The sequence below is a fragment of the Nycticebus coucang genome, chromosome 9, assembly GCF_027406575.1.
Source record: "Nycticebus coucang isolate mNycCou1 chromosome 9, mNycCou1.pri, whole genome shotgun sequence".
NCBI classification, from domain to species: domain Eukaryota; kingdom Metazoa; phylum Chordata; class Mammalia; order Primates; family Lorisidae; genus Nycticebus; species Nycticebus coucang.
Window position 1 is genome coordinate 51,514,713 of NC_069788.1, and position 18,810 is coordinate 51,533,522.

Here is an 18,810-nt window from a genome sequence, read left to right on the forward strand (position 1 = left end):
CAGAGGTCTTCAAACTACAGCCTGCGGGCCACATGAGGCGGTGTAATTGTATTTGTTCCCATTTTGTTTTTTTACTTCAAAATAAGATGTGTGCAGTGTACATAGGAATTTGTTCATAGTTTTTTTTTTTAAACTATAGTCCAGCCCTCCAACTATCTGAGGGACAGTGAACTGGCCCCCTGTTTAAAAAGTTTGAGGACCCCTGCTCTAGCTTCATATAATTCTCTGTCTTTCAGACTAGGAAACATTGTTCTTGGGCTGCAAGTAAGCAATACTGTGAGTAGACAAGGCTTTCAGAGATAACTTTTGATTCCTCCCAAAAAACTGAACTAATTTGAACTAAAAAGAAATTTTATTTGGTGCCAGAGAAGTTTTTAAAGATGATTATTGATGCTTTGCCCACATTCAGGAAACTCATAAGCTGTCCAAAGTAGTCTTTCTGATAACTAGTTAGGCCTGAGCATCTAAAGAACTTTTGTTACTTCCCCTATATTAGTAGAGTTTATTTGCTGTATGAATTCTTTGATGTCTAATTAGAGCTGAACTTACCCTGAAAGGCTTTCCACAATCATCACACTCATAGGGTTTTTCACCTGTGTGGATTCTCTGATGCTGAATAAGACCTGTGCGCCCACTGAAATCTTTCCCGCATTCTTTACATTTATAAGGTTTTACTCCAGTGTGTACTCTATAATGTCCAATGACATGTGAACGTTGAATGAAGGCTTTTCCACACTCATCACATTTGTAGGGCTTCTCTCCAGTGTGAGTTCTTCTGTGTTTACTAAGGTCTGAGCTATGACTGAAACATTTTCCACATTCATCACATTTATATCGTCTTCTTTCCCTTTTCTGCCATTCAAACCTGCTCTCATTTTCAACATCATCTTTCAGCTCAGGATGCTGAGGGATATCTTTGTTGAGTCTGTCATTTATCTCCCCAAGGAATTCCATGTCTTTGGGCACATACTCCTTCTGGGAAAACTCTTCATTTTTAGTCCTGATTTTATCACCTGTAATAAATAGTGCACAAACAGGTCATATTCTAGGTTTGAGATGCAAAAAGCCTATGGAACAAAGAACATGTAAGTTTTATAAGTGTGTTACAAATAATGAGAAGACGTTATATACAACGCACTTATCTGGTATTTGGTACCGTCACATCATGTAGTTACAATATAGGGAAGAAATTAAGGAGAGCCCAGTAATGAAAATGGCAATAAGATAAGTTATTTGAAAGTGGGTAAAGAGAGGAAAAGGCAAAAATGGAGATCAAGAGATTACCTGACAATCATGTGCAAAGGCAGAATGATAAATGGGGGGACTGACTGTAGACAGGCTAAGGATAATTAAGAGATAGGCCTACAAACTAGAGAACAAAGATGGGGAGGGAGGTAAAAGTTTGGTAGAAACATGCAAGGGCCTGAAACATAGGTGGTAAGTGGTAGTAAAATCAAGTAAAAGTGACTGGAGAAGATGATAGGATTCGGGGTCCAAGAGGAATATAGTGAATAAGAACCATCCAAAGAGGGGAGCATGCATGTAGGGTACTAATTAGCTAGAAGCAGAGTGATAGCATGCAGATTAGGGTAAGTATAGGAAGGGAAAGGAGCAGGAAATGACAATGGATGGTCAGTGTATGTGCTGGGTTGAATCTTTTTTTCTGAAACTGACGTCCTTGCTGGCATCTCTCATCTAAATACTTGCTCAATGATTTCTAATTTTATTGTACATAAGAATAATCTGAATGGCTTATTAAAACAGATCACTGGGCTCCTCTCCTTTATCTTTCGAGCTTCTGATTTGGTAGGGCTGGGATAGAGCCTAAGAATTAGCATTTCTAGTAACTTTCCTAATGAAATAGATACGGCTGATCCAGGAACCACACTTGAGAACCACTGGCCTTGCCCTTATTCAAGGTCCATTTCAAATGCAATCTTCTCCAGGAAGTCGTCCCTAATCGCCCAAACTAGATGTGCTTGTTTCCTCTTATTAATTTTTATGTTCACAACACCAGGCTTAGCACAGAACTTGGTAATAAGTATCCAATAAATGTTTGAATTGAATTCTGTAAGAAAATACTCATCAACATCATTTTGATGATTTGGAGAGAGTAAAAATTACCACCTATTTGGTTATGCTTCATGATAAAACAACCATCTCAAGATCCAGGAATATCTGGGTGTGCCTGTGACTCAGTGGGTAGGGCGCTGGCCCTACCCAGGGTGGCAGGTTCAAACCCAGCCCTGACCAAACTGCGAAAAAAAAAAAAATAGCCGGGCCTTGTGGTAGGCACCTGTAGTTCCAGCTACTTGGGAGGCTGAGGCAAGAGAATTGCCTAAGCCCAGGAGTTGGAGGTTGCTGTGAGGCTGTGACACCACAGCACTCTACTGAGGGCAATAAAGTGAGACTCTGTCTCTTAAAAAAAAAAAGGTCTAGGAATACCAACTGATTATAGATAGTTTTTAGTAGTTCCCTGGGCATAACAGAAGCTGCAAGAGTACCAGAACATTTTAATGCCAGGGCTTGATATGGAAAGCACTGGGTCTGGCCTAGCTGAGTACCGTGAATTTTAATCCTTGTTGTCATCACCATAGCTCCTTCCCTTCAAATCTTACCTTCTTCCTTGCAATCATTTTATCAGGTAGCTTTCACAAAGTTTGGCTATTTGCTCTAAGATAACATTGTTTTGGAATCCAAATGCCACCCCATTTCTGGCAAAAAAATTATAATAAGAGGACTAGATTAGAGCCAATTCTGGCTCCAGATTCCAATTCTGGTTCTGCTAATAACTATCTAAGTTTGGGCAGTTAACCACTTTGGTTTTCTTATCACCTGTGCCTTCCTCCTTACCTATTGTTTGGATGATCAGATAAGTGAAAGAATGTAAGATAAAGTATATGCCGTGTTGACAGATATCACAAAGTTAGTAGGGTCGTAATTATCAAGCAAATCCTGGAAATCATAGATACCCCATACTACGAGGAATGTTCTCAAATATCAACATACTGATTTAATGTCTTCTTTTACGTACCATAGTCATTGCTGATTGGTAAGTTATTGATGAAGATGAATATATGTATATTTTTTAAAGATGAATATTTTTAAAAAAGTGACACAGAGAATCAGCACCAATGGTCAGCTCATTGTCTTCAGAGTAATTCACCAGTCTTCAGGATGAGTCTGTCTCCACAACTTTAAGAGAAAGCTAGAGAAAAAAATCTCTCCCTGAGACTTCCAATATTTTTTAAATATAGGAACAGTTTTCTTTGGTCAGCCATTCCAGTTATAACCTTTTCCCTTAGATCTGCAAGTGAACAATGTAAAAATGTATGGAAAATGTTAAATGTGAACTTATCTCAGGGACCTGCAGTCTGTTTCTAAGCCAGCCAAGTTTTAGGGTCTTAAGTATGTATCTCTTTCAAGTGCCAGCCTAATAGGATTCCAGGAGACTTCGTTTCAGAACTGACAAAATTAGGAATATTTGATTTTAGCATCTTCTACCAAGGTCATTCTTCCAGTTTTATTTTGGCACACATAATAACAAAAGTCCTTATCAGTTACAATTCCAGATAGGGTCAAGCGCTGAGATGAGTATAAATTCACAAAGATCATTTGATAACCATGTGTACTAGCTGCTTGATGGTCAAGGGGAAAAAGGACAAGTTTGGATGCTGAGTGAAGTGAAACTGGAACACAATTAAGGAGACAGACTAGGGGAACTTTATTACTAATGGAAAAAGTCAATGTCACGGGTTGTTGCATATCCAGAAAGACTTCATTTACTTTTGAAATATATTTAAATGTGTTACAAAGAATTCTAAGATTCAGCTGTCCGAGTTCTTCTGTCATAAATAATTTGTATTAAGTGACTACTTACAGTTCCCATTTATATGTATATGGAAATAAGCCCCATTACCTTAGCCAACAGCTAATATTAATACTATCTTGTTGGTATGCATATAATGAATTTTTAAAAATAAGAAATATTGCATAAAAACCACTGTCAGTCTCAACAGTACATTTATTTTAAAAAGATACTAGCTATTAAATTAAATTAAAATTAAAATTATCATGATAATTTAAAAAACTTGTTCTGAGCTAGCAGGCAGGAGCCCCAGGTTCTGATTCTAATCTCAGTTCTTCCTTTGATTCCTTATGTTCACTTGGACATATCACCATACTGTGGGTATAGTTCTTTAACTGTAAAATAAGATACTACATGCTTATAAGAAAGTTGAAAGGTACTTCTTGAAATGTATGTGCTGTGACTTTTGTAGGTATTGTTTTGCTTTTTGCATAGTCTTTTCAGCAGGGAGTGTTGTTGCATGACTGGAGATGCAAAGGAACAGCAGCTTTGCTGTGGGTATAAACTTGCTCCTGGAATTATTAAGTCAAGAAACAGACTACACAGTATGGGATGGTGTGTAGCAAAGTTCTTTATTCAGGGTTTTGATTTTATACCTTTCTAGTCATGAACACACTTAAATCTATCATCTGCTAGTTTCACCATTACCTCATTTTACCTATCTGAAATTAACTTGTAAGGAATTATCCTGTTACCGTATCAACACAATCACTTCTGCAGTAAACATCTTCTTCTAGACACTATAAAGATCACAAAGAAGAAAGCAGCCACAGGGGAAAAGAGTTAATGGAAGAGTACCTTCAAGCCTTCACTCAGTTTACTCAGTATGAAGTAACGACTGTGTCTTTCCTCAGGGCAGAGCACCTATAGACCTCTGACAATATGTTTTTAACATACGTCAACCCTCTGGCCCGTATCTCTGAGGAGGGGAGGCATGCCCTTTAGCCTCTGAGGAGGGGTGGCATGCCCTTTAGCCTCAGGCTTCACAGGGCGCACAGTTTCAGAGAATTGGCTTGTGGAATTTTAACTCCAGGCAAGCTAACTCTGCACGTGTCCCAGGGGGGCCCAGGTCCCTTAAGCCTCTGGAAGAATAGCAAGTCGTTTTAAACTCACACTGAGTTCACTTTGTGTGCTTGATGTAGGATATGTTTATTTCTTTTTTTTTTTTTTTTTGTGATTTTTGGTCAGGGCTGGGTTTGAACCCACCACCTCCGGCATATGGGACCGTCACCCTACTCCTTGAGCCACAGGCCCCGCCCAGGATATGTTTATTTCTAAATATTATCCTACAAGTGTGGTGGTAGTGGTGGTGGTGAATACAGATAAAAATCACCACAGGTTGCTGGTGGTGTACTTTGGGAAGAAGAATCATACCTATACCGTTCAACATAGACAAAATGGACCTCACTAAGAATTCTTAGCCTTCACTGGATAGCTAGGTTTCCTGAAACATCATATTTTAACTATATAGTATTCCCTTGAAAGGTTATTTTAATAGCAGCATGTATATAGGCCTCTACAATATTAAGTATTAGTGGTATGTATTTTTTTTGACTTATGCTAACCAGAAGCAGAACAGTAGTAGTCCAGAAGTACTTAAAGAAACAGAAGGACCATGTAGAATTTAAAGTTTTGAATAGGTAAGCCAGTAGTCACAATAATTCTGTGTTAAACAGAGTGAAATTAATTTAGCATGTTTAATTTTGACATGTTAAATTATTACTGTAACCTGTTTCATGAGTGTATGTCGTGTCTCCTCCCAAATTATATGCCTCCTCATAGGAAAGAGGTGAAGTCTCCATATAGCTATGCTTACTAAATCTTATTAAAATGACCTGCATATATTAGTGTCTTCCCCCAAACTACTCTTGCTAAGACTACATCATTAACTTCTAAATGCCAAATTCAGTGGACTTGTATCAGTCTTAACCCTGTGTTCTATTACTAGCACTGGCTACTGCTGATCCCTCTTGGTTGAAACTCCTCCTTTGGCTTCATTGACACCACTCTCTTCTGTTTCTCTTACCTCTCTGACAGTCCCTGCTCTGTCTCCATAAAATCCTCTTCCTTCTTAAAGAGAAGTCTGTTATCTTTGGATTCCTCACATCTACCTTAGTACCTGGCATGTAGCTCCTGCTCAATAATTGTTCAACAAAAGAGGAATGAATGAACAGACAGGGTTGTCAACCTCACCTCTAAAGCCAAACAATAACTAGCACTCCACCCCTAGAGTTAAAGTACGTAGTTAAAGTACTTTAAATTATATATAATTGAATGTTACCCTTTACAGACCAGCTAGATAACACATATCACAGCTATTGCTAAGATACATTTTAGTTCAAAATAATTTTTCAGATTAGACAAATCACCTGGTAGGGATCCTAGAGAGTGAGAAAACTCTATTGCTAAAATTTAAGTAGTACAAATACAAAATAGTCCAGAGTTTAAGGTATAGTGCAGGAGATGCATTAGGGATACAAGAGCCTGTAGAGCAACAATTCTCAAGCTGTGGGTTGTGACCCACAGGAAAACTGTATTAAAGTGCCACGGCATTAGGAAGGTTGAGAACCACTGTCCTAAACTTCTCCTGTCCTCCTTTCACCTGCTCAAGGCAGGACTCTAATATGATTGTGCATCTTAAGACCCTCATTCCAGACAGAGTCCTACCCCATTCCCTAAAACAGTGGTTCTGAACCTGTGGGTCATGAACTGTATTACAGGGTCGCGGCATTAACGAAAGGGCAGGGAGCACTGAAAAGGGTAAGATTTGGGCAACTGGAATTTGCCTGCTTTTTAATGTAGCCTGAGTATATACTAGACACTCCAGTTTACAATTAATGAGCTGGAATAGGGGATCAAACCTAGTCAACTTGATATGCAGATTAAGCAAAAATCTTGCAGTTTTGACTGATCTTTGCAGTGTTCTCCCTTCCCTACTTCTGTCAGTATGGGAGTGTGTTATAGACTGACTTGTGTCCTCCCCCAACCCAAATTCCTATGTTGAAGCCCTAACCCCCTAACGTGACTATGAAGATAGGGCCTTTAATGAGGTTGCTAGGGTTAAATGAGGTCATAAGGGTAGGACCTACTGGTGTCCTTATAAGCTGAAGAAGAGATACCAGGAGTGTAAGTACCAGAGAAAAGGCTATGTGAAGACACAGAAAGAAGTCTGCAAGCCAAGGAGAGAGGCCTCACAAGAAACTAACCCTGTTATCACCTTTATCTTGAACTTCTAGTCTTCAGAACTATGAGAAAATAAATTTCTGTTAAACCACCACATCTATGGTATTCTCTATGGCAGCCTAGCTGGATAACACAGGCCATAAATTCTGTCTCAAAATGGAAATTTAAAGGAATTTGGAACTAGAGTCATTATACAACAGAAGTATTAGGTAATACTAACTTACTTTGAGTTATGTCCTAAAAAACAAAACCAAAGAAAAGGTATTATTAACTTGAATTACTCTTTTGATGGAGCAAAGGTAAAAAGAGGATAAAATTATCCATAGTGAAGTGGAAGACAAGCAGGAGATCTTTAAAAGGAGAAAATGAAAGTGAGAAAGTTGGGTGGCACCCATGGCTCAATGGAGTAGGGCGCCGGCCCCATATGCCGGAGGTGGTGGGTTCAAACCCAGCCCCAGCCAAAAACTGCAAAAACAGAAAAAGCAAGTGAGAAAGTTATAGTCTAACCAAAGGAAACACTTTTCCTTCATATACAGATAACTCTGGCTCCTTACCATTCTTTTGGGACTTCCCAGATTCCGGCTCCTGCTGGGTCTTCTTGGGATGGAGCTGGATAGTCAGTGACTCATATGACCTTCACAAGGGGGCCAAGAGTATGTCCTGTCTTTCTGAATTGGCTGTGACCTGGGAATAATGAGGTATGATTGGATTTGTAGATTTTATGGAAAGTGAAAGAACTGTAGATTTAAAAAAAATCATAAGCAGCATCTGCCAGGGACCAGGACAAAGAAAAATGGACAAATTCACATTCAACTGTAAATGGCAATAACGACTGGGAAAAAGAGACAGAGGTTAATCTCTGCTGTTGAGAACACTAGAGAGTGAAATTCAGTGTCTCTTCTCTCATTGATCTGCAGAGGTTCAAGATCAGAGTCCTGAGATTTGGAAGGTACCTTAAAAATCATCCAATCCAATTCTAATAAATGGGGCTATTTCTTCTAAAACCATGCTGTCTAAAATGGTCATAACTAGCAAAATGTGGTTACTAAGTACGTACTTGATTTCACCTGTTTTTATTTTGGAATTTCACCTTGCTACTAGAAAATTTAAATTTTATAACTTATCTATTCCTATTGGATAGTTATATTCTGCAATATCCTTGGTATCTATTTGAACCTCCCCTCTAAACTACTTCTATGGAGAGGGAGTTCCTTATGAGGTAGCCATTTTATTTATGGGTAGCTATGAATGTTGGAAAATTCTTTGTTTTCCTTTGATACCTGTTTGCTTGCTTGTAATTTCCCACTGATCCTGGCTTTCCAAAATGGCATAAAATCAGTCTAGTGTTTCTTCTTTCTTTACTTAGTCACACTTTAGTTATTTGACATAGTCAGGTCCCTCCCTAAGCCTTGTTCTCTAGAGTATGTGTGTTAAGCACTTTCATTGTTTTTTCACATGCCTTTTGCTTTGGCATAATCCATATACCCTGACCACTTGCAGCCAAATGATTGCCCCTTCATACCTACCTGCTTTCCAGGTTCATCAAGCTCTTTCTCCAGATCTTCCAGCACAGTCACTGCCTCCTCTCCAGTCTCTGGATGGTGTGCCTGCACCCATTCTTTCAGGTCCCCAGGAAGAATGCTCAGGAACTGTTCTAGCACCAGCAGGTCTAAAATCTGCTCCTTGGTATGACATTCTGGCCTCAGCCACTGCGGGCAAAGCTCCCAGAGCTGGGTAAGAGCTTCACGGGGTCCAGGTGCATCCTGATAGCAGAGGTCCCTGAAGTGCTGTCTGAAGAGTTCTCTCCTCTGGGGACTGTACTTTTGTGAGATGGAGTCCTGTCCCCAGTAGTGGCCCTCTGCCTTAACAATCAATAGTCCTTTTTGCTCCTCAGGTTCCAGGGCTGTGGACATTCTAGCCTTTGTTACGAGATTTAATTTTCTGTCTGGGATAGATTCAAGAAGAATCTCTTAGGATCTTGCACCAGAGACACTCCTAAGGCATAAGAAGTTAACGGTTAGACTAGAGAAAGGACAAAAGCTGCTGCAAACATAAACACTCACTAAAGCCAAGCCACCAGAGCTAAGACAGAGAAAACAGCTTATAGGAGGCTGTAAAAAAGAACAGTGGCATAAAGACATGACTGAATCTGTGTAATTTAGAGCAAGTTAATTTATCAAGATTAGAACTACAAATCCTTGTGTAAAATACTCAAGTTTCTTGGAAGGTTGATGTATAGACAAAGTGAGAACATATGCAACTTCCCTGGCATGGCAGCTGGCACTAGTAAGCACTAAATAAGTCGTACGTATTAAAAAGCTTTGTTAAAAAGCTCATTCCACATCCTGAGATGCATGGGTTGGTTTGTGTCCACAGGATTCAGTAGTTATACGGTATGTGTGCCAACCTACGAAGTGGGTCAGATGGATGCCTCCGCAGAGGAACCCTCAACAACACCCCCTTTCCACCCTGTCCTCTCCAGGAATGTCGGGCCAAGTTCTCTCTTGTAGATTTGTTAGGGGATGGGAGGAGGGACAGGAAGGAGTGTTACACTGTGCCCGCAAAGAGGAGGGGGCTGCTGGTAACCACTTCTGTGTCCTGTCCCATCCTCTTCTCCACTTGGGAGCGGAAGATACTCACTTTATGCGGAGAGAGGAACCGGTGCTACAGCTAGCGTCCTTCGGGCAGCCTCGAACAAAGGCTAGAGTCAAAGAGACCAATCGGCGCCCAGCTGCTGCAGATCAGGCGCTTCCGGGCCGCTCTAGGAAGCTTCACCTTGGTGGCAGCAGCGGGGCTTGCCTCTCCCTCCCTAGCCGGTGGGGGACCAGGTTTGTGTGTCTTTTGTTGATGAAATTGCGGACACGTCTTAGCGTTTTCTAAAAAATTTCCTTCCTAGTGAAGATTGTTTTGGTTTAATTATTAAATAAGTAATGTAGATAAGTAATGCATGCACATACATTAAAAAGAACAATGTCCCCCAGCATCTTATTTGACAATGTTTTTTGTGACATAAACCCTTACAATAGATATACTACAGATAAATATGTATTACCTTTGTTTTTGTCCTGTTACACAAATTACTGCATTTTTGTACTGTATTTTTTCTTTTGCCAGTTGATATTGGAGACTACCGGGAGTTTCCTTGATCTTGCTCTTATTTTTTTTTCAAAACTGCACAGTATTCAGTTGTGCAAATGTGCCATAATTTATTAACTACCCAATTGATAGTCATGAATTTGTTTCCAGTTTTTTTCCCCACTGCTGCAATAAGTTATTGTGAACATACATCATTTTTGATGTGCAAGGATATATGCATAGTCTATATTCCTAGAAAGGGAATTACTGGAGCGACATTTGTACTTTTGCCAAATTAGCAGTCTCAGAACCCACTGGCCATGTTATTGATTACCTATGCTTACCAACACAGTGTTAGACACTATTTTGATCTTTGCCAGTCTGATGGGTATAAAATGTTGTTTTTTCCTTTGTCTTTCCCTTCCTTCCACAAATCATGATTCCTTATCTTGTATGCCAGGTATTGTTCTGGAATCCGGAACTGCAGTTTTTTTTTTTGTTTGTTTGTTTTTTTGGCCGCATCTGGGTTTGAACCCACCACCTCTGGTATATGAGGCCAGTGCCCTACTCCTTGAGCCACAGGCACCACCCTGGAACTGCAGTTTTGAGCAAAATAATGCCCTTGCTTTCATGGTGTAGTGTATGTGTGTGAGGTGGGGATATAGGCAGTAAACCTGAAAAAATACAATACATACCGTATTTGATGGTGTATGTTATTGCTAAGGAGAAAATAAAGGAAATAAGGATTTGGGAGTGAGAATGAAGTTAATGCAGTTTAAATAGGATGCTCACAGAGACCTCACTGTAATAAATAGACATTTTAGCAAAGACGTTTCAGGGAGAGAGATAGCAAATGCAAAGGCCTGGTGTGGGGCATGCTTGAAACTAGCCTGGCTAGTTTTTAACATTTGTTTTAGAGACAAAGTCTTGCTATGTTGCCCAGGCTGGTCTCAAATTCCTGGCCCAAATAGATCCTCCTGCCTCAAGCCTCCCAGAGCCCTGAGATTACAAGTATAAGCCATTGTGCCAAGCCACAAACTGCCTCTTTTATGGCATTTCTTAGATTAACTTCAAAAATAGTTTGTATGTCTTGTCTCTTAGGTCACAAATTTTCAAAAGGCAGTCCCTGTAAGCTACTAGTATTTTTATCTCAGCACTGGGAAATTTTGGAACTCTTTCTGGAATGGGCATCAGAGCTATCGTTTTGAGGTCTGACAGTTGAGTTGGTGAACTCATCCTAGAAAAAGTGCTTTGAAAGTAGACAAGGCACTGGCATCAGTGCATAGCTTCTCAAGGGAAGTACTTCAAAAGTGACCATAGTGATATTCAGCAATGAGGTATGCAGTACTTTTTTTGAGTGAGTTTATGAACTTAATTGTCAGACCTCGTATATTTAGGCTCACAAAATGAAGTCATCTGTCACACAACCCTTTCCACCATGAAAGAAAGTAGATAGCATATCAAAAGGAAAGGCACATTAAAAAAACAGACATTTTAGCAAAGATGTTTCACGGAGAGGAATAGCAAATTCAAACGCCTGGTGTGGGGCATGCTTGAAATATTCTGGGAACAAGAAGGATGCATGTGTGACTGGAGCTCAGTAAGAAAGAGTGCTGGGAGTACAGAGGGGAATATTGAGGGCCTTGAGTGAGTGCAAAGATATTTTTACTTTGAGAAGCCATTCAAGGTTCTGAGTAGAGGAGTAACATCAGACTTAGATATTGAAGATATTATTTAGACTAGTGTGTTAAAAGTAGACTTGTATGTGAAATGGATTGAGCAAGGGCTGAAGCAGGGAGACAAGTTGGAAGTTACTGCTGCCTTGAAGTGGGGAGGGCATTTTTGAGAGTGGCACAAAATCCTAAAGAGGTAAAACCAAAAAGCCGTGAAGGAGAGGATAAATTAAACAGGTGTTCTAAAAAATGTAAAATTTTTGAATGAAAAAAACTGAAAGTGAAAATATAAACTAAAAGTAAAATATGGCACACATCTAAAAGACACAGGGCTGATTTTCCTAATACACAAAGACCTCTTATATAAAAAAGTGGCTAACCCAATAAAAAAATTGGCAAAAGACCTCAGTGGGTATTTTGAAAACACAAATATTGAGGATAATAATGAACACGAAAAGCTTCACTAATGTTTAAGGAGTTTAAATAAAACAAGAATGATTACTTAAAAAAAATCTTTTAGAGATTTGTCTACCTCAAGACAAAATGATAATATTTGATGTTGGAACATCTGTGGAGATACGGGCACACTTAGTTGTACATTTTTAGAAGGCAAGACCTATTAAAATTAATATGTCCTTACCCCTAATCCAACAGCTTATCTTCTTGGAATTACCCATATAGAAATGCTTACAGAAATGTTTGGACATATGTACAAATAAACACTTTATTTAAATGGGGAAATCCAAGTGCCCAATATTTGGGAATTTAAATTTCCATTTGTCTATTCACTAAAAGATGTCAAAGGTATAGTGAATAAAAAAGTTACAAAACAGGCTGGGCGCCCGTAGCACAGTGGTTACAGCACCAGCCACATACACTAAGGGTGGCAGGTTGGAACGCGGCCCGGGTCAGCTAAACAACTGCAACAAAAAATAGCCCAGCATTGTGGCAGGCGCCAGCTGCTTGGGAGGCTGAGGCAAGAGAATCACTTAAGCCCAAGAGTTTGAGGTTGCTGTGAGCTGTGATGCTACAGCACTCTACTGAGGGTGACATAGTGAGACTCTGCCTCAAAAAAAAAAATTTTACAAAACAGTATTATGATTGTTTTTTTAAATAATTATCTTACATATGTTCACAGAAAACTTGTATTTTATACAGTATACATTTCTGGACAGTTTCAGTTTTTAATAAAAATTTGCTACTGGTATAAACACGTAACAATAATTGTTTTTAAATCCCTATTCTTTACAACTTACAAAAAAATTTCTTATTTAGTGAATTTCATCAATATTCCTTTTTCTTTCTTTCTTTCTTTTTTTTTTTTTTTGAGATAGAGTCTCACTATGTCGCCCTTGGTAGAGTGCTGTGGTGTCATAGCTCACAGCAACATCAAACTCTTGGGCTTAAGCAATTCTCTTGCCTCAGCCTTCCAGGTAGCTGGGACTACAGGTGTCTGCCACAACACTCAGCTATATTTTGTTGCAGTTGTCATTGTTGTTTAGCTAGCCTGGGCCGGGTTCGAACCTGGCTCCCTCGGTGTATGTGGTTGGTGCCGTAACCACTGTGCTATGAGCGCTGAGCCCAGTATTCCTTTTTCTTTCCTGAAATTCTTTCCCCAGCAAGTCATCCTGTACAAGGTTGTAACTCCTTTAAGATAAAAATCAGATCCAAGCTCTCTGTGCTTCTAAAAGGAAAATATTTATGATCAAATAAACTTAGGTGGACCATTTAGAAAGCGTAGACATCAGTAATTTCTAATTAAGCTTTAGAATACTCTCTGGGGGAAAAAAATTCATGAAAAAGATAACCTCTGCTCTTCTTTATCTTTGTATAACATGTCCCTTGGAGCTAACAACAAATAAAAATCTAGACAATGCTTAAATATTTTCTGCTTCCACTTTAGTGCACAGTTATTGCAAAAGTTATCAAAGAATCATTTCTCAAAAGACTCAGATAACTCTATAGCATTTAATTTTTTAAAAGTATTTACATGTGTATGATGCATTCTTTCTAACTTTTCTATTTCTTCCTCTTTATCTATATCCTATCATGTCAAATTCTCTTATCAGGTTTTTAAGCACAAACCCAGCCTGTTTTCTGGATGACACTTTTGCTTCAGGTCCTGAACTTCTTGAATAGCCCAGAATATTCTTCACTTGTGCCCCTGGGTTATCATCAGCTTCAGAGAATCAACTTGCAGCACCTTGGCGCACCAGAATGTGGTAACTTGAGTGGATGAACACCTGACAAAAAGAGGCTTCAAACCACTGTCACAGATCTTAAGATCCTGGGTCTGCCCATGGCTTAGGTATATCCTTCCTTTAGTAGAATGAAGCCTTCTCTTTGACCTCTTCATTAAGGCATACTTATACCGTCTATATATGACAAATAAGACCTTCATCTTCTCCCTATCTTCCAAAACTACAAAAACAAAACAAAATAAAAAAACCCTCAAACCCACAAAATAACTGTTCATGGTCTATTTAATAAAAGTGTACTTGGCATATATATGTATATATATATTCTCACTTGCTTTCATTATTTAAAAAGAAAGAAAATGAATGAACTGAATGTTCAACTAAAGAAATCAGAGAAAGAAGAAAGACTGCTCTGCCCCCAAGGAAAAGGTTATGAAAGAAATAATAGAAAAATAATGGTATTAATAAATCTAAGAATTTAGAGCTTAGATTTTGTAAAAGAAAAACCTATGGCAAATCTAATTGAGAGAAAAATATTAAAAATTATAAAAGATGGGGTGGCACCTGTGGCTCAGTGAGTAGGGCGCCGGTCCCATATACCGAGGGTGGCGGGTTCAAACCCAGCCCTGGCTGAACTGCAACCAAAAAATAACCGGGCTTGTGGTGGGCACCTGTAGTCCCAGCTGCTCGGGAAGCTGAGGCAGGAGAATCGTGAAAGCCCAAGAGCTGGAGGTTGCTGTGAGTCTTGTGACGTCATGGCACTCTGCCAAGGGTGGTAAAGTGAGACTGTCTCTACAAAAAAAAAAAATTATAAAAGATGAAAAAGAAAGCATGCTACAAAAATTTTTGAAAATCTCAATAAAATTAGTGATTTGGGGGGGGAAACATTAGTTTCAAAATTCATTCAAGTAGAAAATTTTAAATAAACCAGTCTTAATAAATAATTGCAAATGTTATCAAAAAATCATTCTAGAAAGACTCAGGTAATTTCGTAGCATTTTAATTTTTTAAAAGTAAAGGTATTCATGGAATATTATTTTGCCATAAAAAAGATGGAGACGTTACATCTTTTGTATTAACCTGGATGGAGCTGAAACATGTTTGTCTTAGTAAAATATCACAAGAATAGAGGAATAAGACTCTAATGTACTCAATACTAATATGAAGCCAATAAATTATCTAATATGCACCCACATAAGAGAAAAACTCAAATCAATTCAAGGAGAGCAGGGGGAGGGGTATGGGTGTGCTGTCACTTAATGGGCACAATGTTAGGGTATATCTTGGGGGCAGGACATAATTACAAGGGGGACTCTACCTAACAAATGCAATTGTAACCTAATTCTTTGTACCCTCAACCTGAAACAATAAAAATAAATAAAAGTAAACATATTTACATGTGTATGATGAATTTAAAAATTATAAATAAGTAGGCTCCACGCCTGTGGCTCAAGCAGCTAAGGTGTCAGCCACATACACGTGAGCTGGCGGGTTTGAATCCAGCCCGGGCCCACCAAAGAACAATGACAGCTGCAACCAAAAAATAGCCAGGTGTTGTGGCGGGCGCCTGTAGTCTCAACTACTTGGGAGGCGGAGGCAGGAGAATTGCTTCAGCCCAGGAGTTGGAGGTTGCTTTGAGCTGTGATGCCACGGTACTCTACCCAGGGTGACAGCTTGAGGCTCTGTCTCAAAAAAAAAAAAAAAATTATAATTAAGTAATAGCAGATGAAAAAGAAAGTATACTACAACAATTTTTGAAAATCTCTGTAAAATTGGTGGTTTTCTAGGGGAAAAACCATTAGTTTAAAATTTTATTCAAGTAGAAAAATCTGAATAAACCAACTCTAAAGAAAACCATTAATAAAAGTTATCAAAGAATCATTTCTAGAAAAACTTAGGTAATACTGTAGTATTTTAAGTTTTAAAAATAGAGGTATTTACATGCATATGATGAATTCTTTCTAACTTTTATATTTGGAATATAGAGAAAAGGAAAAAATCCATCATTCTATTTTTTCTTTCATTTCTTAAATGCAGTCCTGTTGACATTTTCTTCCAATGTTCAATATTTTAAGTGTTTTACGTAGTTGTGATTATATTCTAGAAACACTTTAATTACTGCTTTACACTTTAATAAAAACTTTTCCTTTTATTAGGTATTTTTTATACATTGAGAAAATGTATAATACCTATCTAATAGGATTGAAAAGTTTACATGAATTTATAAGGTGCTTCTTACAATGTCTGAGCCACAGTAGATGCTCAACAAATGGCAGCTATTATTGTTATAGTTTCTAAAGGGCTTTTCCTTTTACATGTATCATTACATGTTTAATTTGTAATGAGTTTATTGTTACCTCACAAAATACTGATCCTGCTTTAGGAGGAATGGACAAGCTTCTCACAAAGGAGCATCCTGGATGCCTCTCAGAGAGAAGCCAAGAATATATTTTTGCTCCTTAGGAAAATCCTTATGCTTTGTTAGTTTTACTGAGAAGGTAGACTCCAGACTGAACAGGGTTCAACCAGGGTTTAGAGCAGTAAAGAGAAGTGTCCTATGTCAGAACACTCAGAGATCCACAGAAGGCAGGATCCTAAGTGGCCCCAGGAAATAGTAGTGCATTTAGATTTGGATAGAGATCTTTCATATAAGGCATTTAGTCTACATGGGTTGATTATTACTCTGAAATTACTGCATAGTCAATGATAAAAAGAAGATCAAATGCTCCTCTACAAATCTTCTACCTCCACCTCAGATTTCTTCCAAGTTGCTACTTTTTCACCTACTATACTTTCATTAACTTTGCTTCCATTTCCTCTTAGCAGTTTGTTTTTGTGGTGCCCTTGTCCCTTTTTACCTGTTTTCCCTTTTCACCCCTAATTTCTCTTCACTCCTTTGTTCATAGAGTTTGTTCCCGTCCTTTTATTCTTAGCTGTTTTTTGTTTTGGTATTTCTCACTCTCCCATTCTGGCCTTATCCTATTGCTTTCCCACAACTTCTTATATTACTAAATGTAGGAGACCAGGCATCAGGCTTGTGGAAGGGGTCACCAGTTCTTGAAGAAGGCGCTGGGAGCGAGACAATCTCCTCGAGGGCATGAAGATGGTTTACTGCCCGAAGACAAGCCCTCAAGCAGCTGCATGCGTTAACAAGTTAAGATCGGTTGCTCATTAGCAAGCAGGTGTTATACATTGGACATTCGTGGTGCAGCAGGGTGAGAGTCGAGCCCAGGGAGAAAAAGCACATAGTGATCATTAAGCATGTAGCTCCAGTATGTGAGCCCCCCACACCTGTTGTATAATGCTTCAATAAAAGGCCAAGGCAGAGATTGCTCAGGGCTCTCCCTAGAGATATGGAAAGTCCATACCTTGCAGACATTTGTACCTTCCATCCGTGGTCCCAGCTGTTTTTATTCACATGGCAACAGGGTGCCCACAGCAGGCACCGAGTACTAAATGCTTCAGACTGAGTTCCTGCTGTTGGCTGTAGGTTTTCTCACTGTTATACTTAATGTTGACTACCTTCATGTGTGTTTTTTTATCTCACCCAAAGAACCAGTCTCCAAGGATTAGCTATTACCATAGATTACCGATAATAGACTACTTACAAAATTTTAAAGTGGCTTTCCTCTACCTTCTAAGAATCAAAGAATACATTTAAAACTTATTTTTTATCTAAATCTTCAAACCTTATAGCAGAAAGCCCATTCCTCGTAGAAGATTCTAATTGGAAGGTAAATATATGGTAACTAATGAAAGTGAAGCTGTTTGGATGGTAAAGGACCTAGAGCCCCTGAAGCCCCTCTAAGAAACCCCTATAGCACACGGGTTAAATGGATGAATATTGAGGAAAGTTACACATGTAAGACAATAGGAAGCTGTGGCACTGGAGACCACGTCCAATTGGAAAGTAGGGATAATCAGCTCCAGTCAACTATTGTCATGTGGCATATGCCCATGTTGCCATCTCACGTACTTTTGTAAGAGAATCTGGAAAGTCAGATTTTATGTGAAATCTCCATATTCTTAAATAGTGGCAATAATTTTAAGTATAAAGAAAATTCTGTATATAAGGGAAAAATTCCTGTGTAGGCCAAACACAGCCCATTTGGCCAAATTGTCTGTGGTTTAAGTTGTGAAAGGTCACTGGAAATTTGTGTGATAAATCTTGTTCCATCCTACCTGAGTAATAATTAATACTAATAGTACAAAATGACATTAATATTTCACTATTTAGGGTAATTATGAAAGTTTACTGTATTTCATCAAGTTAACCAAAAATTCAGGACTTTTTTTTTTTATGAGGATCAGGGTTTAATTCTAAATTCACACCCTAAACAAGACTATTACTCCAACTCCAAAGAAAATAAATAAAAGAGGAGAAAAAAGAAAAGTAAATAGCAGTAATTTAAGCCTGTAGCATTTATTTTATTTATTTATTTGCATATGGTCCAATTTTTGTTTTTAATTGTTGAGAATTCATTGAGGGTACAAGAAACCAGGTTACACTGATTGCATTTTTTAGGTAAAGTCCCTCTTACAATCTTGTCTTGCCCCCCAAATGTAGCATTTATTGATTTATTTTTATTTATTTTTTTGAGACAGAGTCTCAAGTTGTCCCTTTGGGTAGAGTGCCGTTGTGGCACAGCTCACAGCAACCTCCAACTCTTGGGCTTAAGCGATTCTCTTGCCTCAGCCTCCCAAGTAGCTGGAACTACAACTACAGGTACCCACCACAAAACTTGGCTGTTTTTTGGTTGTAGTTGTCATTGTTGTTTGGTGGGCCTGGGCTGGATTCGAACCCGCCAGCTCC

General features: G+C 38.7%; 1 protein-coding gene across 1 annotated transcript; it reads right to left on the bottom strand.

The window, feature by feature from the left end:
• Nucleotides 1-355: 355 nt before the first annotated feature.
• Nucleotides 356-8,975, bottom strand: ZSCAN16 (zinc finger and SCAN domain containing 16). The gene is given in 3 exon segments (XM_053601905.1): nt 356-1,013; nt 7,606-7,735; nt 8,578-8,975. Coding segments are annotated over 3 exon segments (1,038 nt in total). The 5' UTR covers nt 8,965-8,975; the 3' UTR covers nt 356-492.
• Between the last annotated feature and the right edge of the window lie 9,835 nt (nt 8,976-18,810).